This window comes from Pezoporus wallicus, unplaced genomic scaffold, assembly GCF_028554395.1.
Source record: "Pezoporus wallicus isolate ANWC-B61680 ecotype Strahan unplaced genomic scaffold, APGP_CSIRO_Pwel_v1 contig_5261, whole genome shotgun sequence".
Classification (NCBI taxonomy): domain Eukaryota; kingdom Metazoa; phylum Chordata; class Aves; order Psittaciformes; family Psittacidae; genus Pezoporus; species Pezoporus wallicus.
Genome location: NW_026642423.1, coordinates 7,932,835 through 7,957,362, shown reverse-complemented (window position 1 = coordinate 7,957,362; position 24,528 = coordinate 7,932,835). Strand labels below are relative to the sequence as shown.

Here is a 24,528-nt window from a genome sequence, read left to right as displayed (position 1 = left end):
CCTGCATGGAGATAGCATATAATGATAAGGAAGCAGGACAAAATCACCCAGGGGAAAAAGGCAGAAAGAGTAAAAAACTACAATAACTAGGAAGGAAACAAATGCCAGGGTATGGAAGAAAGGCTTCAAGTTAAAAAAAAGACACCAAAGAGGTATGGGGCCTGGGCAGCGACCAAAGCCATCCCAGGGATTTGGCAGCTAAAGCCACTACAACCCAACTCGGAGTTTGTGCTGCACACACGGTTACCCCAGAGTTTCCCAAAATAAACTACTGATCAGTGCTCCCACCTCTTTTTCACTGCATCAGGAAACAGTGATATAGTTCCTGAGACAACAACATCAACGACAGAAGGAAGTGAAGGTAAGGAGCAAAAACCCTCTGTCAGCCCCTTCCACGGCACAATAGGAGTTACCCAGTCCAAGGGAGCAATACCGTCCACACAGACAGGGACACCTTCCCCTGACTGGGTTTGCCCAGGTTATTCTCCCAGGGGAGACAAAGGTGCCTGGGTCAATGCTGCAAATCCTCCCCAGCTGTTCCTCTTTCCCCGCTGACCTTTGCTGTCAGGTCAAAGTCTTGCAGAAGATTTGAAGTGGCTGCTCCTTTCCTGCCTTGTGCCTTTGCTTCATGCACCAGTCCCAGGTGCAAGAGGCTCCTGCAGAGGAGGTGCGCAGGGCAAGGCCAAGACTGGTTCTTGCAGGGAGTTGCTCCTCGCGCTTTTTGGAGCATGGAAATAGAGGAAAACACCAGCAAGAAGCTGAGTGTGAACAGGCATGTCAAGGGATGATGGAACATCCCCTGAGAGGGATGCTCCATACCTGGTTAAGCTGCCTGTGCCAGTGTTGTGCTGGATGCCCCATGCAGGTAGGTCATACATGCTATTGGGTCACCGTGAGGAGGGGAATCCCTTCCATGGCTGCCCTCAGCTTGTGCTCCACAGCGGACTTGGACAGGCGCATCCCTCCTGCTAGCACCTTAGTTTCCCATCACACCTGCCTGCTGACCCCAGAGGTACCCGAGTTTCCCAACACAAAACACTAATCAGTGCTCCCACCTCTTTTTCACTTCATCAGGAAACAATGATACAGCTCCTGAGACAACGCCAGAGACAACAGAAGCAAGTGAAGGTATGGAGCAAAAACCCTCTGTCAGCCCCTTCCATGGCACTATCGGAGCGACCCAGTCCAAGGGAGCAATACCGTCCACACAGGCAGGGACACATTCCCCTGACTGGGTTTGCCCAGGTTATTCTCCCAGGGGAGACAAAAGTGCCTGGGTCAATGCTGCAAATCCTCCCCAGCTGTTCCTCTTTCCCCGCTGACCTTTGCTGTCAGGTCAAAGTCTTGCAGAAGATTTGAAGTGGCTGCTCCTTTCCTGCCTTGTGCCTTTGCTTCATGCACCAGTCCCAGGTGCAAGAGGCTCCTGCAGAGGAGGTGCGCAGGGCAAGGCCGAGACTGGTTCTTGTAGGGAATTGTCCTGGGGCTTTTTGGAGCATGGAAATGGAGGAAAACACCAGCATGAAGCTGAGTGTGAACAGGCATGTCAAGGGATGATGGAGCATCCCCTGAGAGGGATGCTCCAAACCTAGTTAAGCTGCCTGTGCCAGTGTTGTGCTGGATGCCCCATGCAGGTAGGTCATACATGCTATTGGGTCACCGTGAGGGGGGGAATCCCTTCCATGGCTGCCCTCAGCTTGTGCTCCACAGCGGACTTGGACAGGCGCATCCCTCCTGCTAGCACCTTAGTTTCCCATCACACCTCCCTGCTGACCCCAGAGGTACCCGAGTTTCCCAACACAAAACACTAATCAGTGCTCCCACCTCTTTTTCACTTCATCAGGAAACAATGATACAGCTCCTGAGACAACGCCAGAGACAACAGAAGGAAGTGAAGGTATGGAGCAAAAACCCTCTGTCAGCCCCTTCCATGGCACTATCGGAGCGACCCAGTCCAAGGGAGCAATACCGTCCACACAGGCAGGGACACATTCCCCTGACTGGGTTTGCCCAGGTTATTCTCCCAGGGGAGACAAAAGTGCCTGGGTCAATGCTGCAAATCCTCCCCAGCTGTTCCTCTTTCCCCGCTGACCTTTGCTGTCAGGTCAAAGTCTTGCAGAAGATTTGAAGTGGCTGCTCCTTTCCTGCCTTGTGCCTTTGCTTCATGCACCAGTCCCAGGTGCAAGAGGCTCCTGCAGAGGAGGTGCGCAGGGCAAGGCCGAGACTGGTTCTTGTAGGGAATTGTCCTGGGGCTTTTTGGAGCATGGAATGGAGGAAAACACCAGCATGAGGCCGAGTGTAAGGAACAGCTTCCTCTTCTTTCACCCAAATCATCCAGGGGAGAAGGACACCATGGGGGAGGAGAGGCTCTGCTGGATACCCGCAGCCTAATGGCACCACTCAACCTGCTCTGGCACTTGGTCCTGGCTCCAGGCTTCAACCCAGGCCAGGCGAAGGGAGCTTTCCCGCATGGCGACACACATGTGCCAATGGCTGAGACAGCAGTGTCCAGCAGGTACAGCTGAGCTGGGGCAATACAGGGCCTTTGAAGACACCAGAGACACATCAGTCTAAATGGGCATCACAGTCATTGAGAGGCCAAAGGCAGGGCAGGGCTACCCAGGGCATTGACAGCTCAGCCCCCCTCAGGTCCCCCACTTCCCAGCTCAGAGTTTGTGCTGCACACACGGTTACCCCAGACTTTCCCAACACAAAACACTAATCAATGCTCCATCTCCTTTTCTCTTATCAGCAAACGATACAGCTCTTGAGACAACACCATCAACAACACAAACAAGTGAAGGTAAGGAGCAAAACTCCTCAGTGAGTCCCTTCCGAGGGCACAATTGGAGTTACCCAGTCCAAGGGAGCAATACCGTCCACACAGACAGGGACACCTTCCCCTGACTGGGTTTGCCCAGGTTATTCTCCCAGGGGAGACAAAGGTGCCTGGGTCAATGCTGCAAATCCTCCCCAGCTGTTCCTCTTTCCCCGCTGACCTTTGCTGTCAGGTCAAAGTCTTGCAGAAGATTTGAAGTGGCTGCTCCTTTCCTGCCTTGTGCCTTTGCTTCATGCACCAGTCCCAGGTACAAGAGGCTCCTGCAGAGGAGGTGCGCAGGGCAAGGCCGAGACTGGTTCTTGTAGGGAATTGTCCTGGGGCTTTTTGGAGCATGGAAATGGAGGAAAACACCAGCATGAAGCTGAGTGTGAAGAGGCATGTCAAGGGATGATGGAGCATCCCCTGAGAGGGATGCTCCAAACCTAGTTAAGCTGCCTGTGCCAGTGTTGTGCTGGATGCCCCATGCAGGTAGGTCATACATGCTATTGGGTCACCGTGAGGGGGGGAATCCCTTCCATGGCTGCCCTCAGCTTGTGCTCCACAGCGGACTTGGACAGGCGCATCCCTCCTGCTAGCACCTTAGTTTCCCATCACACCTGCCTGCTGACCCCAGAGGTACCCGAGTTTCCCAACACAAAACACTAATCAGTGCTCCCACCTCTTTTTCACTTCATCAGGAAACAATGATACAGCTCCTGAGACAACACCAGCGACAACAGAAGGAAGTGAAGGTATGGAGCAAAAACCCTCTGTCAGCCCCTTCCATGGCACGATCGAAGCGACCCAGTCCAAGGGAGCAATACCGTCCACACAGACAGGTACACATTCCCCTGACTGTGTTTGCCCAGGTTATTCTCCCAGGGGAGACAAAAGTGCCTGGGTCAATGCTGCAAATCCTCCCCAGCTGTTCCTCTTTCCCCACTGACCTTTGCTGTCAGGTCAAAGTCTTGCAGAAGATTTGAAGTGGCTGCTCCTTTCCTGCCTTGTGCCTTTGCTTCATGCACCAGTCCCAGGTGCAAGAGGCTCCTGCAGAGGAGGTGCGCAGGGCAAGGCCGAGTCTGGTTCTTGTAGGGAATTGCTCCTGGGGATTTTTTGAACATATGCATGGTGGGAACTGAGGAAAACACCAGCATGAGGCCGAGTTTGAGGGGTTGTGTCCAGGGATGCTCCCTAGCTGGCCAGGCTGCCTATGCCAGTATGGTTCCGAGTGACCCTTGCAGGTGGGTCATACCTCCTGTTGGGTCACTGTGAGGAGGGGAAGCCTTCTCACAGCTGCCCTCAGCCTGTCCTCCACATTGGGCTTGGGCTACCACATCCCTCCTGCTAGCACCCCAGCTCACCATTATGCCTGACTGCCGTTCGCACAGAACGGCTTCCTCTTTTTTCACCCAGATGATCCTGGGGAGAAGAGCACCAATGGGAGCAGAGGCTCTGCTGGATATCCCCATCTTAATGGCACCACTTACCCTGCTCTGGCAGTTGGTCCTGGCTCCAGACTTCAACCTGGGCAGGTGAAGATAGGTTTCCTCCATAGAGTCACACATGTGCCAATGGCTGAGACAGCTGTGTCCAGCGAGTGCAGTTGAGCTGACACAATAGAGTGCCTGTGTGGGGACGTGCTCACACACTGCCATTTGAGAGAGAAAGAACTGCAGGCACATCAGTCTACACAGGCATCATGGCCAGGAAGATCCAAAAGGCTGGGAAAGGGTTCCCAGGACTTTGGTAGCTCAACCCCGTCACGTCCCCCACTTCCCAGCTGAGAGTTTGTGCTGCACACGCAGTTACCCCAGAGTTTCCAACACAAAACACTGATCAGTGCTCCCATCTCCTTTTCACTTCATCAGGAAACAATGATACAGCTCCTGAGACAACACCAGCGACAACAGAAGGAAGTGAAGGTAAGGAGCAAAAACGCTCTGTCAGGTCCTTCTGAGCTCAAGATTGGAGTGACCCACTCCAAGGGGCAATACCGTCTACACAGACAGGGACACCTTCCCCTGACTGGGTTTGCCCAGGTTATTCTCCCAGGGGAGACAGAGGTGACTGGGTCAATGCTGCAAATCCTCCCCAGCTGTTCCTCTTTCCCCGCTGACCTTTGCTGTCAGGTCAAAGTCTTGCAGAAGATTTGAAGTGGCTGCTCCTTTCCTGCCTTGTGCCTTTGCTTCATGCACCAGTCCCAGGTGCAAGAGGCTCCTGCAGAGGAGGTGCGCAGGGCAAGGCCGAGACTGGTTCTTGTAGGGAATTGTCCTGGGGCTTTTTGGAGCATGGAAATGGAGGAAAACACCAGCAAGAAGCTGAGTGTCAACAGGCATGTCAGGGGATGATGGAGCATCCCCTGAGAGGGATGCTCCATACCTGGTTAAGCTGCCTGTGCCAGTGTTGTGCTGGATGCCCCATGCAGGTAGGTCATACATGCTATTGGGTCACCGTGAGGGGGGGAATCCCTTCCATGGCTGCCCTCAGCTTGTGCTCCACAGTGGACTTGGACAGGCGCATCCCTCCTGCTAGCACCTTAGTTTCCCATCACACCTGCCTGCTGACCCCAGAGGTACCCGAGTTTCCCAACACAAAACACTAATCAGTGCTCCCACCTCTTTTTCACTTCATCAGGAAACAATGATACAGCTCCTGAGACAACGCCAGCGACAACAGAAGGAAGTGAAGGTAAGGAGCAAAAACCCTCTGTCAGCCCCTTCCATGGCACTATCGGAGCGACCCAGTCCAAGGGAGCAATACCGTCCACACAGACAGGGACACATTCCCCTGACTGGGTTTGCCCAGGTTATTCTCCCAGGGGAGACAAAAGTGCAGATAATCTTAACACCTCACCTGGAAAGAAAAGGTAGATGATTGTGGGGAGCTTCCTAACAGCATTGCCTGAAGGGAGCAAGAGAAATGCGTTGCACAGAGACCTGGGTAAGAAATGGTAGTGTCATCAATGCTGCAAATCCTCCCCAGCTGTTTCTCTTTCCCCGCTGATCTTTGCTGTCAGGTCAAAGTCTTGCAGAAGATTTGAAGTGGCTGCTCCTTTCCTGCCTTGTGCCTTTGCTTCATGCACCAGTCCCAGGTGCAAGAGGCTCCTGCAGAGGAGGTGCGCAGGGCAAGGCCGAGACTGGTTCTTGCAGGGAGTTGCTCCTCGGGCTTTTTGGAGCATGGAATGGAGGAAAACACCAGCATGAGGCCGAGTGTAAGGAACAGCTTCCTCTTCTTTCACCCAAATCATCCAGGGGAGAAGGACACCATGGGGGAGGAGAGGCTCTGCTGGATACCCGCAGCCTAATGGCACCACTCAACCTGCTCTGGCACTTGGTCCTGGCTCCAGGCTTCAACCCAGGCCAGGCGAAGGGAGCTTTCCCGCATGGCGACACACATGTGCCAATGGCTGAGACAGCAGTGTCCAGCAGGTACAGCTGAGCTGGGGCAATACAGGGCCTTTGAAGACACCAGAGACACATCAGTCTAAATGGGCATCACAGTCATTGAGAGGCCAAAGGCAGGGCAGGGCTACCCAGGGCATTGACAGCTCAGCCCCCCTCAGGTCCCCCACTTCCCAGCTCAGAGTTTGTGCTGCACACACGGTTACCCCAGACTTTCCCAACACAAAACACTAATCAATGCTCCATCTCCTTTTCTCTTATCAGCAAACGATACAGCTCTTGAGACAACACCATCAACAACACAAACAAGTGAAGGTAAGGAGCAAAACTCCTCAGTGAGTCCCTTCCGAGGGCACAATTGGAGTTACCCAGTCCAAGGGAGCAATACCGTCCACACAGACAGGGACACCTTCCCCTGACTGGGTTTGCCCAGGTTATTCTCCCAGGGGAGACAAAGGTGCCTGGGTCAATGCTGCAAATCCTCCCCAGCTGTTCCTCTTTCCCCGCTGACCTTTGCTGTCAGGTCAAAGTCTTGCAGAAGATTTGAAGTGGCTGCTCCTTTCCTGCCTTGTGCCTTTGCTTCATGCACCAGTCCCAGGTGCAAGAGGCTCCTGCAGAGGAGGTGCGCAGGGCAAGGCCAAGACTGGTTCTTGTAGGGAATTGTCCTGGGGCTTTTTGGAGCATGGAAATGGAGGAAAACACCAGCATGAAGCTGAGTGTGAACAGGCATGTCAGGGGATGATGGAGCATCCCCTGAGAGGGATGCTCCATACCTGGTTAAGCTGCCTGCGCCAGTGTTGTGCTGGATGCCCCATGCAGGTAGGTCATACATGCTATTGGGTCACCGTGAGGGGGGGAATCCCTTCCATGGCTGCCCTCAGCTTGTGCTCCACAGCGGACTTGGACAGGCGCATCCCTCCTGCTAGCACCTTAGTTTCCCATCACACCTGCCTGCTGACCCCAGAGGTACCCGAGTTTCCCAACACAAAACACTAATCAGTGCTCCCACCTCTTTTTCACTTCATTAGGAAACAATGATACAGCTCCTGAGACAACGCCAGCGACAACAGAAGGAAGTGAAGGTAAGGAGCAAAAACCCTCTGTCAGCCCCTTCCATGGCACTATCGGAGAGACCCAGTCCAAGGGAGCAATACCGTCCACACAGACAGGGACACATTCCCCTGACTGCGTTTGCCCAGGTTATTCTCCCAGGGGAGACAAAAGTGCAGATAATCTTAACACCTCACCTGGAAAGAAAAGGTAGATGATTGTGGGGAGCTTCCTAACAACATTGCCTGAAGGGAGCAAGAGAAATGCGTTGCACAGAGACCTGGGTAAGAAATGGTAGTGTCATCAATGCTGCAAATCCTCCCCAGCTGTTCCTCTTTCCCTGCTGATCTTTGCTGTCAGGTCAAAGTCTTGCAGAAGATTTGAAGTGGCTGCTCCTTTCCTGCCTTGTGCCTTTGCTTCATGCACCAGTCCCAGGTGCAAGAGGCTCCTGCAGAGGAGGTGCGCAGGGCAAGGCCGAGACTGGTTCTTGCAGGGAGTTGCTCCTCGGGCTTTTTGGAGCATGGAATGGAGGAAAACACCAGCATGAGGCCGAGTGTAAGGAACAGCTTCCTCTTCTTTCACCCAAATCATCCAGGGGAGAAGGACACCATGGGGGAGGAGAGGCTCTGCTGGATACCCGCAGCCTAATGGCACCACTCAACCTGCTCTGGCACTTGGTCCTGGCTCCAGGCTTCAACCCAGGCCAGGCGAAGGGAGCTTTCCCGCATGGCGACACACATGTGCCAATGGCTGAGACAGCAGTGTCCAGCAGGTACAGCTGAGCTGGGGCAATACAGGGCCTTTGAAGACACCAGAGACACATCAGTCTAAATGGGCATCACAGTCATTGAGAGGCCAAAGGCAGGGCAGGGCTACCCAGGGCATTGACAGCTCAGCCCCCCTCAGGTCCCCCACTTCCCAGCTCAGAGTTTGTGCTGCACACACGGTTACCCCAGACTTTCCCAACACAAAACACTAATCAATGCTCCATCTCCTTTTCTCTTATCAGCAAACGATACAGCTCTTGAGACAACACCATCAACAACACAAACAAGTGAAGGTAAGGAGCAAAACTCCTCAGTGAGTCCCTTCCGAGGGCACAATTGGAGTTACCCAGTCCAAGGGGGCAATACCGTCCACACAGACAGGGACACCTTCCCCTGACTGGGTTTGCCCAGGTTATTCTCCCAGGGGAGACAAAGGTGCCTGGGTCAATGCTGCAAATCCTCCCCAGCTGTTCCTCTTTCCCCGCTGACCTTTGCTGTCAGGTCAAAGTCTTGCAGAAGATTTGAAGTGGCTGCTCCTTTCCTGCCTTGTGCCTTTGCTTCATGCACCAGTCCCAGGTGCAAGAGGCTCCTGTAGAGGAGGTGCGCAGGGCAAGGCCGTGACTGGTTCTTGCAGGAAATTGTCCTGGGGCTTTTTGGAGCATGGAAATGGAGGAAAACACCAGCAAGAAGCTGAATGTGAGCGGCCATGTCATGGGATGTTACCTGGCTAAGCTGCCTGTGCCAGTGTTTTGCTGGATGTCCTATGTAGGTGCATCATACCTTCTTTTGGGTCACTGTGAGGAGGGGAAGCCTTCTCACAGCTGCCCTCAGCTTGTCCTCTATGGTAGGCTCGGATGAGCATGTCCCTCCTGCTGTCACCCCCCTGCTCCATTGTGCCTGTCTGCTGTCTGCAAAGTTACCCCTGATTTTTCTGACACAACACTAGCCAGTGCTCCCATCTCCTTTTTATGCGGAAATAATGATAGAATTGCTGAGACAATGGCATTGATAACCCGAGGAAGTGACGTTAAGGAGCCAAAATGATCTGTCAGCCCCTTCTGAAGCCAGATTGTAGTGACCTAGTCCCAGGGAGCACTTCAGTTTTCACAGGATTTGGATAAATTTCAATTATTTTTAAACTAATAAATTATGTATACTGCTGAAATACATAGTTTAAAATCCTTATATAGTATGTAATTATTTAGAAATTGTGTGATTGTATTTTAGGCAAAGACTATTGTATAAAAAATAAATTTATATATTTGACATTATTCCAATGTCCTTTTGCTTGCTAAATCTCTCTTCTGGTGTATTTGCTTATCTCATATTTCTATGAGTTTTCTGTTTCTTATTGCTGTGCATGTTTCTAGGCTAGGCTCTCTCAGGTTGATTTTCAAGGAAGGTTTAACTAGACCTTTTCCTGTAGTGTTACTGATCTTATAAGTCTTTAAGAGGACCTAGGTTGGCTCAGGACAGAGGCATGAGCTACAGGATACTCCAGGTACAATTAAGATGCTGTGAGGGTGGAAACAAGAGCCTTGCCCTAGTCTTGGGTAGCAATGACTAACTTGGCACTGGGGGAGAAGGAGAGATATGCAGGGCCTGCAGAACTTTCAGACAAAGAAAATTTGCCGGGAGAGGGCAAATCAAGTGGAGAGAGAGGTTGCCAGGGAAAAGATATCACAGGCAGACATGCAGGGTAAATCACACTGAGCAACAGGTTGCAGGAAATGAGGGCAAGGCACTGACTAGAGTGCAGGGCAAGGTAGAAGTGGGTCCAGGAAAGGTTTGGAGGCATCATACCATGCTGTGTTCAATGACCTCAGTGTAACAAGACACTAACATGGCTGACATACTATTTTCCCTTTTCCAGGAGCGAACCCAACATCATCTTCAACAACAACGCCAGCAAGTAAGTGAAAGGCAGCAATCAGCACAAATCTGTGAAGTTTAACTGCCGAAGAAGTATGTTATAGTGGCCAGTTAATATAATTAATTATACGATGACAGTTATAAGCCCTGCAACAAATGTCTTAGCAGCATACTCTGGTACCTATTTAGGTATGCATACTATGATGATTAACTTAGGAGCTTTCATTTTATTAATGTGTCTGAAGGTAAGGACACTACCATGACACTTTATTTTAACAAGGCAAATGCATACCAGTGCACAATTAAAGACACACGCCATTGTAGCCTGCCTTTTTCTCTTAATCACTGATTTTGGCAACCCTTGATATACTTTTTGGGGGGCTTAGTAGTATTAAGTAGAGTTAAATGGTGAATGCTTAGTATGAGAGATAATGAATTTCAGCCTTACTCTATGTTCTCACGGTGGTATCCTGATGGGTTGTGTATAGAAAATGCTTACTATGCAGACACCAAGCACGCAAAACATAGCCATGTGCTCTTTAATTGCACCTATACTCTATAAAAATATTCCTGGTAGTTTCCTTTAGTAGAAGTAGATATAAACCCTTTCATGTATGATCTACTTTGTATATGAGGTGGCTACTGCAATTTCATAGAAATCCTGATATTTTTCATCTTTGTAGCAACGGACTTCTGCAACCCAGACCCTTGTGGAAAAAAATTGGCTAGTTGTGTTGCTTTATATAGCAATTATACCTGCCAGTGCCAATATGGATTCTACTATAGCAATGGGAATTGTCATGCAGGTGAGTTACAGAAGGGCAATCTATATTTTTATTTACTTCCCAGATAACTGCTCAGGTGAATTTTATTTCCCATATCCTTTGTTCTCATGTTGTAATTGAAAACATAATCAGTCTGGGAAAGTGACTGCTGAATGATGCCTTGCTTTGCAGACAGCCACTGCTACAATGACCTAGATCGTTATCTCACAAAACAGTAAGAGACAAAGAGGTTAATGGCTAAGAAAAGAGGCAAGTTCTCTGTTGGGGTTGCTGGAGATTAAAATGAGTAAAAAGCAGGGGAAAATGAAAGTATAAACCTGACATCAAATATTAATGGCTAGGGTTTAAAAATACCCAAACCCATGAAGACTTCTGAATAATTGATTTTTTCTATTGCTAAATACTCATCACAGTTTTGTTGAAATGCATCTCTGCTCTGAGATGCTGCTGAAGGCCATGTGTGTGAACAAATAGGACTTCTTATTTAAGTGCCAGCAAGCAGGATTGTCAGAGTGACTTGTGAACCTAAAGAAGCACTTAGACACTGAATTGCTTTCTCAGATATGGTGAACCACATTAGCTGCTTAGTGGCTGCAGATTTGGCTTTCTTAGTATGGGTATTTTCAAACTAAACGCTATAACACCTTTTGTTAGCTCCAGGTCATGCTTACAGTTTAACATTATTCATAGTCCGGCCAGTCTAGCTGAGTACAGGATCCTCCCTGCTTCCCAGGTAGTGAGAGTACGTCCCCCATTGTGGCTGAATTGATTGAGCAAACATTTGTTGCTACTAATTCCTGCAGTGTATGAAAAATAACGCTGATTGATTTCTGCATTGTATTTCCCAATCTCTGAAGACTGGAGAACTCTAAGGTGAACGCAACTTGCTTGAATGCTTTGCAACTAATTAATATTCTCTGTTCTCATTCCAGGGAAAATATTCCCAGGTGTCATTACACTGACAGGATCTTACAGTAGCAGTGTTCAAACTGTAAATTCTCTGGAATATGAAGAGGTGTTGAAAAATATAACAATATGGGTGAGTAAGGATGTTTGGGTTTTTTTTTCTGTGTATGTAATACACCCTGAATGTCATGCATACAGAGGGGATACATGCTGTCTGTAGTGTGGAGCCTAGAATTTCTTACCTGAGAAATATATTTCTTTCAAAGAATGCTTCACACTAGTTTAGAGCTATTCATAAAATACTTGAATTTTGCCCTCAGATTAGTACATGCATGACTCTTGATGAAATGAAGATATGTACCTGAAATAAGTAAGATCTACATTTTAAGTGCCACTTTTATTCTGGGAAGTTCTCACATAAATTGCTCTGTATTTTTCACCATTCCCACTCCAGAAACCATGGGGCTGAGCAAAACTTTGCTGTGCATTTAGTTTCTGATCTCAGCTGTTTGTTGAGGGCTCAGTGGTATGAGTAAAAATGAACTTCTTCTAAAAAAACCCCAACAATTGTTTCCACACAGCACAGACTTTCCAGAATGGCTGTCCAGCTGTGTCTAAATACTTAAATAATAAACCTTTTCCATAAGCATACCAGTATTAGAATTTTAATACTATTAGTGAAATGGATATTACAAATTTTGAGCATTTTATCATGATAGATAAAATCTGGTAATGGATTTCCTGGATAAATTTATATTACCAGATTGAAACAAGTATATTTATTTCTGGAAGTAAGAAAGAAGAGGTCTGTCTCTACCAGACAGCTGCTCAAAAAATATTCACCAAATATTAATCACAATTCATAAAAAAATGATTATCAAATTCTTCATGATATTCTGTTGCTTGCTATGAATGTTTTATCAGGAAGCAATCAAAAATTGTCCCTCCAGAATGTTAAATGAAGATTTTCATCAACCTTTTCATCCAACAGTTTTTCATAACATGGCTACAGAAGTGCCTTATCTGCAGCACTAGAATAGATATGTAATAGTATGCAAAAGTGAAAATAGCATAGGAAAGAGTTTTAATGTTATTAAAAAGAAGGATAATTTATTTTCAGTTGGCTTAGATATCTTAGGATTTTCACACTGTGCCTTCTGCTTGTGTGGCAGTTGGAGGCAGCTGCCACACAAGTTGTTGGACCAGTTGTTCCCTGCTTCACAAGGGATGAGGTAGAACAGTGACTTTTCTACTGACCCTATCCAACCCCCAGAGATTTCATCAGTGCTGTGCTTCTCCCCTGATCAAGATCAACCCCTGATGATCCCACTTCACTACATCTAAGTGACGCATGGCATCTGTAAGGATGTCTACTTCTCCCTCTTCCCTTTACTTATTCTTAGGTTGGTATCACAGAGATACCCTTCTAAGTAATGGCTCTGCAAGGGAGTATCTGTAGCTATCCAGCCGGTCAACTCTAGTGCACTGCCTGACATCCATCCAACTCATGTCTCTTCATCCTTCAACTGCTCTCCCGTATTTCCTGTTCTGCATCACCACCCCACTGCATCTTTTCTGCTATACCTTGCACAGTGGATGTTACAGATCGACTTGCTTTATTTGTAATGATAGTATCATGCTCTGGATTAAAACTTTACAGCTGAAGCCTAAGTGGTTTATGTGATTTTGGTCTATGTTTCTGCTTGCCTGTAACTCCAATTCATTTACTGTTCTTACTTACAGTTTAAGGATGCCTTCAAAGATTTAGATGGCTTTGCAGAGACTGTCATCGTGGAAATTCAGTGAGTTTGATTTTAGCACACTTAGCTTCCTACACACCCTATTTTAATCCGTTTTCCACAGAGTGCCTAGTTCAAGAAAGAATATGGGATGAGTTCAGTTCAGTATGCCTCCTGGTTTTTTTTTGTAGTTTTAAAGTTCCTGGGATGCTGGCCCTATTTTTACCCCATGGATTTCCAATACATCTGTGAAGTGTGCTGGCTGAAACAGCTCAGCAGCAGATGTTTCACTTTTAGCACACTGGATATTGCACTGTGCTATAACTAGCATTCCATGTGATATCTAACATGGCTCTGCAATTGTGATAGTTAAGTGAACAGGCCCAACTTGGATTCCCAATTTAATTGAAGAAATATCCTCATTATAGAAGGCTGTTGCATCTCATTGTGCATTTGGTGCTCTCCAGCTGAACCCAATCCAGCTAGCTTCTACTTACATTTTAGGATGAAGGAAGCTAGGGGAGAAAAGAAAGTTTGGCAGAAGTCTTCTCTTGTGTTTGCATGTAGCTTGCTATCCATATAGATAATATAAGACTTTAAAATGGTGTTATCTGTACTTTTCAGACAGATTCAGAAAGAAAGCAGAGCTTCTTCTCGACTGAGTGTCACAGTGACAAACCTGTTTAAGGACAACTCAAATGTAACCAATGTAACAGTTACTAATGCAATATATGCTGAAATAAATGAATCGAACTATGTCTCTGCATACACAGGTATGTAATTCTTTACTGTGAAGTAAATAATCGGCAGAAACAGAGATTCCTGTCTTCAAAGCTGGTTAGAACATTTCAGTGTGCTCATCAAAGCTCATCAGGGCATAAGCCTTGTTGATTTTAAGGAGCTGAATGTTCAATCTTAGGTAATTTTGAAGGCTCAACCATTCAGTGCTGGGCTTTATTGTCTTGTTAACGCTTTCTACTTCTTGTATGAAGAAAAAAAAAAAGAAAATACTCATTCCTAAGTTGCATGTTGATTTTAACCTGCTGAGTGTTAAGCGGCTGGAAAAATCAGGACTGAATATGTACATGTATTGTGCTTCTGAGAATAAGCCAGTATTTTACTGGCAAAATAGGATGAAACTCTCTTTAGATTACTTCTTCCATAATTAACTATGGTAATTGAAGCGAGGCCTCACTGATTAGTCTAGGAACTAAGTGATTCATAGCTCTAAACCTGTGAAGTCTTACATAACTAAAAGTGTAATACTTGGAGAATGATTTTCTAAATGAAATACTGATTTTTTTTATTTTTTTTAAATATACTCAGCTTTTGTAAAAGGCGCAGCTAATAATTAAAGGAGTCCATTTCCTGGCTTATAGCCTGAGTTTGGTCTCTAAAGGTGACTGTGTCCACTTCAATCATGACATTTCCTATGTGCTGATCCTAAACCTGAGAGGGAAATAGAAAAAAAAAAAAGCACCAGGACAATCACATCCCTCCACTGTATTCCACCCAATGAGGTTTGTAAACCATTCCCACCACTGGGACATGGATCTAAATAGCAACATGTTGGGCAAACAGCATAATAATATGGATAATGAAATGAGCTGCATGCCTGTAAATACTTGTATCTACGTAGAACTGCACGGGATATGGACTCACAGTTCAGTCACAGAAAGATAAGTGCTGGGTTTTTTCTACAGTTGATTCAAGGTAAGTCAAAAAGTCAAGAGTTCGGAATATGAACTTATGGGTAGAATTTCCTGCGTGGTGGACTGGGAGATCTGAAGGTTTCGAGGCAGTTGTAGAATGCTGGCAAACAAGGTCAGAAGATGTGATAGAAACAGGACCTTAACTTGTAAAGAGCTAGGGAAAAGACTGGTCCAAATACCTGTGATACTGATGTTCCCAAAAAAAGGACTTGCAGTTGGGGGTTTTTTTGAACTTATTAAATAATTGGTTTATGATTTACTGAGCAAGTGCACTCCTTTCTGTGAAATCATACTAATAGTGCTCAGGTTTGCTTCCTGACTGTTTCTCTTTTAAAGTTGCAACATACTGTGCTGCTTTTAAATGTGATACTCAAACTACATACTGCAAAGAAGCTATGTATCCAGAATGCTTATGCCAGGATGATTTTGCAAAGACAGAATGGGATGAACGTTCTTGTTCAGGTAAGAACCTGGCTACTTTATCTATCCCTGGAAGGCTGACCTTGTTATTCCCTGCCTCAGTCCCTTTTTGAAAAGGGTGCTCTGCAAATGTGCTAACCTCTAAAAATCAGAGAATGTTTGTCTTTTAAAGAAAACCATAGAAACACATTCTCATTTTTCACTTCAAACACACCCATAATTCTGTCCTAGTAGAATAAAATACTAAAGCCTGATAAAACTATCACTGAAACCAGGGACTAGGCAACTCATTAAATGCATTCTTAAACTCTTGGTAGGAATCAAAAGTTAAATAGGTAAAGGATGGAAAAATGCCACATCCCTGGCAGTGTTCAAGGTGAGGTTGAATGGAGCTTTGAGCAGCCTTGTCTTAGTGGAAAGTGTCTCAGCTCGTGGGAGGGGGGTTGGTACTAGATGATCTTTGAGGTCCCTTTCAACCCAGACCACTTTATGATCTTAAATTGAATTATTTAAATTGAATCCAATATTTACAGCCTTCTCTGCCAGGACACATTTTGGGAATAAATTCTAGGCATTACATGGAGGCAGCTGTGGGGACTGACAGAGCTGGAAGTCTCACGATTGACTACATGATCTCTCAAAGCTCTGTCCCTTTTTTGTAGTTATAAAATGGCATTATCTGTGTTTATCTGGGTTTTTGTGGGAAGAATGATTTATGTGATTTTTAGGAACTGTTAGTTTTTGGGATTTTATTTACTTGCTTTTTTGAATCTTTTAATGAGTACTGTGGTTATATTTCTACAGACGTGAGATGTACCTTATTTTCTTCTCATGAAAACTAAAATTTTCACACTACAGAAAAAAAGTCTGAGATATGAGATTTTAGGAAAAACAACAAATGTTGCAAACACTCATGATTAAATCACGAAAGCTGACTACAATAAAGTCCAGTGAGATGTGACCCAGTGTAAGCGTGGCCCATTGTAGGCCCTTGCGGACCCTAACCTGTCTGAATCTCACCCAGTTTTAGATCAATTGCAATACAACTCATCTGCTGTGACATCAAATTGCAAGTCATTGTTGCCTGTGGATGGAGCTATGGTTTTAAACAGAGACTGTTTGCTTCTAATTTTGTGCTTTTGTATTTCAGTTTCTGTTCTACACAGGTATAGCCCTAAAAAAGCCATTTTGGTGTTTTGAAATGCAATAAAGTTGTGTGTGTTTACAGTACAATTAAAAAAAAAAAAGGTGGAAGGGGAGATTTCTCCAATGTTGATTTTTTTTTTGGGGGGGGCTACCTTCAATTCACTCGGTATTTTTTCCCTCTGAAAATACAGACTGCAGTGAAAGCTGTTCTTCAGAACAAAACAAGTACTGTGAAAGAGTAGGAGCGGTTCCAACATGCAAATGCATGGCTAACTTTAAAAAGAAGAATGATAACTGTGTACCGTGAGTAGCCAGTTTTTTCTTGTTTTCCTGTGTTCTAGGCAAAGATATGCAAAAAGAACATCTAACACGGGGTCACCCTCAATCTTGAAGAACAGGCTGCAGCTATGTGAGTCAGAGAGGTGCCTTAGCAGGTGGACAAATGCCCATGATGTCACAAGATAGGGCATTTTAACTGCTCAGCGTTAGCTGTTGGTGTGCACTCATAATACCTGAGGAGAAATTCAAGAAGATTCAAGGTCATCTCTGAGCCAGTGAAGAGGATAAGCTACTTTACGCTTATTTTGAGAGTTGCCCACATAAACATGAATTATTCTGTCATGGTTTAACCCCAGCTGGAAAATGTTCAGTAATGAAAATTGTTTTAAAAATGTAATGAAAAGGGAGACAACAAGAAGAAAAAGAAATAACCCCCCCCAAACAACAGTGATACATGATACAATTGCTCACCACCCACTGGGCCATGCTCAGCCTGCCTGTGAGCAACGATCGGTGCCTCCAGCCAACTCCCCCCCAGTTTATACACTGAGCATGATGTGCTGTGGTATGGAATACCCCTTGTGCTAATTTGGATCAGGTGTCCTGGCTGTGTTCCCTCCTGGCTTCTTGTGCAACTCCTCGGCGGCAGAACATGAGAGACTGAAAAGTCCTTGACTTGGGGTCAGCACTGCTTAGCAACAACTAAACCATCAGTGTGTTATCAACATTATTCTCACGCTAAAGCCAAAACATAGCACCGCAGAAGCTACTAGGAAGAAAATTAACTCTATCCCAGCTGAAACCAAGATGTACTCCTTCAGAGTAACTCAGCCATAGGAACTGGTATGCTGAAGCATTTAGTAAGCAACAGGCATTAAGCAAGACTTACTTCAAATCCCTGGGCAGTTTCCACTGATATCAGAGAGGACTCTCTTTCCCGATAACTTTCAGACCTATGTTATTTTGGTTTGGTTTTCTCTCTGCAGGAATTTCTGTTAGCTCAGGATCAGAACAGAGCAGTATTGTTTGCTGGTGCAGCTGAATAAGTGACTGGTTGTGCTCTGCTCTTGTGAATAAGCAGATGGACCTTACTCCCCATATCCATTAATTCAGCTCTTTCTGTAGTTATTTCTGCTACACACTGAACACTTGTTACTGTAAAGTCAATGTATTTTAAATATGAGAAACTAGTAAGGGAGGAAGGTTAAGACCTGCCAGTCCTTATAAACCTTGTATTGACACTTTTGTTAAAGACAGTGGGTAGGAATTCCAAGTGACTCAGAGATGCAGTGGTTAGTTCTCTGGAAAAATTAGGCCCTCTTGACATTTTTCAGGCTAAGAACCCAAAACTTCAAGTATGCGGCTCACCAATCATTTTGAAAATATCAGTCTGTTTTACTCTAACAATGAAACTAAAGAATTCAATATAAAGATAGCATTAAAAAGGAAACTGTAACGAACACACCTTGTGGAGAAGTTGCTTATAAAATGTGGAATTATGCTATTTTGTGATTACAGAATGGTTTGTGTTAGAAAAGACCTTAAAGATCATCTGCTTGATGATATTATCTTTCTTTTCTTTCCCATTTTTAATTTTTGCTGTCATGTAGCTGTCCAGTGGGCTACTCTGGGGAGGACTGCAAGGACAGTAAGTACAAGAATTTATGATTTTAAATTATAGCATGGAATAAAACCTGGTAGTGTTTAATCTGCCTGAGATGTGCCTGCAATGAGAGGTGCCACTATCCCCTATTAGGGTTGCCACCATGCTGTATTGATAGCAGGAAAATGTTAGAAAGAAGAGGGCCGTCTATACACCCAAGATGGGAACTTACTGCAATAAATATCAGAGCTATCCAAGTCAAATATCAGTACAGATTTTCTCCCATTTCCAGGTCTTTTCTCTTTCTATATTTATACCACAGTTTGGTATTATTCTTGGGGTCAGGAAATTTCGAGAGCTGAATGCTGGCAAATTAAGTCTTTAACACTATGTTTTAAAAGGTGTATTAACTTTCTTCCACCCTGTATAGCTATGTGAAATAATTCAAAAGATGCTATTTTAAAAGATTTAATGTCATGCTTACAAATAACTTATACAGTCCACTTACTGTTGTTGCTTGTTCTTTTGTGGTAAAATTGAATAAGTCCCTGCCCACAGCAGGGAGGTTGGAACTAGATGATCTTAAGGTCCTTTCCAACCCTAACTATTCTATGATTCTATGAAATTCCACTGTTGCCTGGAAGTAAAAATCCTCTTGAAACTCACGTTCAAGCAGACAGTAGCATTTCCTCTAAGACCTCTGCATTAAGACCAGTAGTTTTAAGTCTAACAAACACAGGTTATTTAACAGAAAAACATTTAGTCCTCATCTAAAGTTATGCAATGCTGAACTCAGCACCAATAGATTTGTTTGTCCTGTAGTTAATTGCCATCTTTACTAAAAAGTCAGTGGATTACTCTCATTTGAAATATTTCTGCTTTAATATCTAGCTACTGGTTCTGGCTTGTTCTTTGCCTTGCAAGCACTGCATAGTATCTAGTACTCTATACCAGTGAAGAGATGATGACTCTGTGTTATCTCATAACTGTAGCCATCTGAAAAAGCTAATCAGATGGACCTTCCAAAACTTCCTCCCTTTTCTGAGTCAGTTTTGCAGGTGATTGCTTCAACTTTGCCAGTTTCCACCATCATCTAGTTTAGGTGAGGACATTATTCATGTCTTCTATTGTTTGCATATGCCTAAACTCAGAACATCTAATACAGTTGAAGGAAGGTTAAAAACCAAATAATTCTGATTCTTCACTTCTCACACTTCCTTTGGCTTTATTTGAGCAGATGGTCTACCTATGTGGCCCTTTGGAGTCTCACACTGTTCTAATCTTAAATTATCCATGTTTAACATACCTGTTTCCATGGCTATGAGATTTTCAAGGGTTTTCTTCTGGTTTTGCTTGAGAGGTTGGAGATTGGTGAATGGTAGTTTTTGTGCAGCACAGTGAATCTTACCAGGTGTAAATGTTTGGAAAGAAAGACACTTTTTTGTCACATAGAACATATTTTTCTAGTGAAATTTGGGGAATTTTAAGACCTTTTTTATAAAGCAAATGAAAAAGCTAATCAGCACAAAATCAACACACTGTGAATTTAAACACAAATTTTAGAAACACTAATAATAAACTTCCTTCCTGCCTGCCTGCTTCCCTCTCTCCTTTCCATCCTTCCCCTCTCCCTCTTCACTTCCTCTCTTCATTCCTCTCTCCCTCCTTTCCTCCTTTCCTCCCCCTTCTCCCCTTTCTTTCCTCTACCACTCCACCTCATAATAAGACGACAGGGCAAAGACTTAATTTTCAATATTTACCATGAGATTTCAGTTGATGTTTCTTGTTTGGTTTGGTGGTTTGTTTTTCACTTCCCAGGTACAGAACTCATCCTTATAATAGTGGGTACAGTGCTTGGAGCCATAATCCTGAGTTTGCTGATAGCAGTCTCTATTGTTTCAGCAAGGTAAGAGTATTTCTTACAATTGAATAGAAGCTGCATTGCTGCATGTTTCTAGAGAACTAAGCAGAAATTTAGAGAGGGCCATGGTTGCGAATGTGGTTGCATTCCTAGTTGGACAGACAAGTTCATTTAAGTCATGTAGCCATTAGAATTTGGTTTTGCCTGTGTGATCTTCCCAGAAGTATTTATTTTCTTGCTGTGAAATCAACTGTAAAAGATTCAGCCAAGTCTTCAAAATATACACCTTAACACATTAATCCTAATCCTGCCCTAGCCAGTACTGATATGGCATCCAAATAAGACTGAAGAAAGATGTTGATATCAGAAAGCTGTGTGGCCCAAATTCAGACCCTCTGCAGCTTTCCCTGCTAGCACTGCAGCTCAAGGCCTGGCGTGCCCTGTTCAGTTCAATACAGGTGACATTTCCAGTCAAGAATCTCTTTAAAGCTTGCTATTCCTGGTGTGCTGGCAAATTCCCAATTGCAGTTGCACTTCTTCACTTCCCCCCATACAATAAATATAGAAATACTATGTTGCATACAATAAATATCGAAATACTATGTTGCATACCATAAATACAGAAATCCTCAAGCAGTTCCTCAGTGCTGCCCACCTAAAGGTGCTTACAAGACTGCCCATAGCAGTACAGCTTGCCAGCAGGTGCACAAGTGTGTGTAGAATGTCCGGACTTGTGATCACAGACAATTCAAATGCATCATTTGAGTCTCCAGCATTGGCTGCAGGCATGAGGGCAACTTTTTTTTAACTGGGCCTAAGGAATGCCTCATTTCTTCCTCTGAATAGCCAATTAGAGCTAGTGGTGGTGAAGGAAACCTCTTCACTCTAGGAACCAGTTGAAAGAGGTCAAAGTCCCCCTCTGTCCCTCCTGGTAGATTAGCCCCGTCTGTGATAAGAGATGCCAAACTTTGTACTCTACCATTGAAAACAAGGGTTTTGCAATAGGTATGCTAGAAAAATCTGTTTCAGGTTTCAGAATAGGACTGAACATTCAAATTAAGGTGGGAGTGGACAATTCAAGAAGTTAGACTTACTCAATAAGTGAGGCGTACTAAAAGGACTTAAAACCTCCCTTGTTCTTTTGTTTCCTCTGAAGAAACAAGCACAGGCAAGATCCAGAGCAGAAAAGACTGATAAAGTCAGGATATTCCAACTCAAATACCTGTGCTGGTGGACAGACCAGGATGTTCCCTCGAGTCCAGACCACTTCTGGCCATGTGAACCCAGGGTATCAGCCAAACAACCCGTATGAGATGCGTTCAACAAACAGAGGTCAATATGATGATTTGGTAAGTGTTTCACAGGGGCCTACAGGAATTGTGTTCCTGAACTGTAACACTGTGGGCTACAGACATGTTTGGAACCTAAACCCCACTCTGTCCATCCTCCCTTGATCTAGAAGTGGTATGAAGGATGCAGTTGAAGCTGAAAAAAAATCCCTTAATACAGAGATCTGCACCCATGTTATGAAGCCCTTTCTAGAGCTCCAGTAGTCATCCTCGAGTCTCAGAAGGAATACATGAAAAGCAAGGGTTAAAGCAACAGTTTGGCTACCAAGTGGTCTGCTCTGTTCTAGGACATCCGTCTGTGTTGACTGAACACATTCTTCAGCACAGGTGCACATGCAAGCATCACAGGCTGTTTTAACCTGTGCTTCTTTTAAGCCAGTTGTAGTGTCAATAGGTGTTGCAGTGGCACTTCCTGGTTGCAATCTCATGCAAGATTTAGAGTCAGCTTAAGTTGGCAGAGCTGTCCAGAGGGTGGCTGTTCTCCCACCCACTCTGCCGCTGCCTATTTCACAGCAAGAACCTCTACAGTTGCTGCAGCGTTGCAAAGGGCTGAAGTGCCATGAAAAAGCTAGCACAGCTGTTGGCACTGATACAGCCCAGGGGAGTCTGTTTAGCAGAGGCATGTCATTAGCTGGACCTTGTGTTCTGAAAAAAACCTGCCTGTTTTATCTTTGAACTCTGCAAGGTTGCTGCTGAGGGAGCAAGGTCTTGAGAAGTGCTATGCTGTGATATGATTAATTTGCTGGATTCTACATGTGTCGAGTAAATGGGAAAAACATTGTCCCATTTGAAATGACATTTTAACTCCACCTCTATGGTGCAAAAATCTACTGTTTAGAGGAGAAAAAATGTTTAATTGTTTTAAATTGTTTTAAATTCAGTTTGTGGAATTGAGGCCTAAACCATCATAGAATCATAGAATAGTTAGGGTTGGAAAGGACCTTAAGATCATCTAGTTCCAACCCCCCTGCCATGGGCAGGGACACCTCACACTAAACCATGTCATCCAAGGCTCTGTCCAACCTGGCCTTGAACATCGCCAGGGATGGAGCATCCACAACTTCCACGGGCAACCCATTCCAGTGCCTCACCACCCTAACAGGAAAGAACTTCTTCCTTATAGCCAATTTAAACTTCCCCTGTTTAAGTTTGAGCCCATTATCCCTTGTCCTATCACTACAGTCCCTAATGAAGAGTCCCTCTCCAGCATCCCTATAGGCCCCCTTCAGATACTGGAAGGCTGCTATGAGGTCTCCACGCAGCCTTCTCTTCTCCAGGCTGAACAGCCCCAACTTTCTCAGCCTGTCTTCCTATGGGAGGTGCTCCAGTCCCCTGATCATCCTCGTGGCCCTCCTCTGGACTTGTTCCAACAGTTCCATGTCCTTTTTATGTTGAGGACACCAGAACTGTACACAGTACTCCAAGTGAAACCTGATGTTTAAAAAAAACCCCACCTTTTAAAAAGCTGCCAACTAAGAGAAGAAAAACATCTATTTAGTTAGTTGGTTGATCAGATTCACATAGATTTTAGCATTTCTAACTTTCCAAAGATGTCAACTTTTCACTGACAAAAATCTGCCTGTTTGGTAGTCCTTGAGAGCTGGTGTGCCGCAGAGAGAGGGCTATCATGTGCAGTGTGCTACATGCTGAACTATTCTGAGAAAGGCGCTTTCTGACCCAGAGTTACTCTTTATTTCTTTCTTTTCTTGTCCAAATTCTTTTCAGTATGAAATATCACGGGAGCATGAGGGCTTTAGGATGCAGAGCAAATATTAAGTGACCAGAGCGGTATAAAGATGGATGACCACCACAGCAATGGGTCAGACCAAATTGTTTCACAGCCTCTCACCAATGCAGATACTTCAGCACAAGAGACAACAAAATCTACAGCCCCAGCTTCTCTGAAGATTTTCTAAAGGAAAACCCCTGCTTGAAAGAGATCATGGACAACTCTCTGAAATAAGAGAAAATGAAGCAGAGGGTAGGAGGAAGACAATGACTCTCACAAGAGTTAGGGGGCTCCAGTGAACACCAGAATTCCTTCAGGCCAGTACAATGGCAAGAAAGTGAGTGTAGACAAGATACCAGGGGTTTAACCTGCTGTTTTTCAGTTCTTCTGGAAGATGGTCCAGGCAATATGTGTGATAGTGAAAATGTCATCGCCCTGATCTTTGCCTACATTTGTGCTCACTCTATTTCATCTAGAGCAGCCTGCATGGCTTTGGGAAGATCAAAACTGTTCTTCATGAGAACCTAACCTTTTTCTTTATACTACACCAGATACAGTCTTTCTCCCCCCCCCAACCCCCTAAAATTTCCTATGTGAAAGCATTCTGTTCAGATCTCTGCTGACATGTGTTGTGAGAGACAATGGTACTTGTCTGATCTTTTACACAGCCTTCCTTCCCAATACAATGACAAGAAACAATATCTTCAAACAAACACTATTGTTCTTCATCTTGCACAACCACATTGATTTTACATTCTCAGTTCCTGTGGAAAGTGTTAGCATTTTTTTCTCTTATACTCTTTGTGTTTTCATTGAATGATTTTGTTTGAGGGGCTTTTTTTTCTTTCTTTTTTTTTATTACTCAGACACAATAAATCCGTAAAAGAATCCACATTTTATCATACTTTACTGAGTATGAATTATCCATTGACTAGCATTAACATTTCTGTGAATATATTTATAATATATATATGCACAAATATCTACATATATTTAAAGGTTAAACCCATTTACAGCATCACTTAATTCCATGTTATATTTTGTGTTTTGGTTTTTAACTTTTCCTATTAAAATTTTTCCTATTAAACATTATT

At 44.7% G+C, this 24,528-nt stretch overlaps 1 protein-coding gene across 1 annotated transcript in view; it reads left to right on the top strand.

The window, feature by feature from the left end:
* Nucleotides 1-24,310, top strand: part of MUC13 (mucin 13, cell surface associated) — a 32,925-nt gene extending 8,615 nt beyond the window's left edge. Inside the window, exons 3-12 of the mRNA XM_057430223.1 lie at nt 10,589-10,711; nt 11,623-11,729; nt 13,340-13,398; nt 13,960-14,108; nt 15,384-15,509; nt 16,805-16,916; nt 18,503-18,540; nt 20,314-20,401; nt 21,513-21,705; nt 23,431-24,310. Coding sequence (XP_057286206.1) covers nt 10,589-10,711; nt 11,623-11,729; nt 13,340-13,398; nt 13,960-14,108; nt 15,384-15,509; nt 16,805-16,916; nt 18,503-18,540; nt 20,314-20,401; nt 21,513-21,705; nt 23,431-23,481 — 1,046 coding nt within the window. The 3' untranslated portion in view covers nt 23,482-24,310. The remainder of the gene's footprint in view (nt 1-10,588; nt 10,712-11,622; nt 11,730-13,339; nt 13,399-13,959; nt 14,109-15,383; nt 15,510-16,804; nt 16,917-18,502; nt 18,541-20,313; nt 20,402-21,512; nt 21,706-23,430) is intronic.
* Nucleotides 24,311-24,528: the final 218 nt, after the last annotated feature.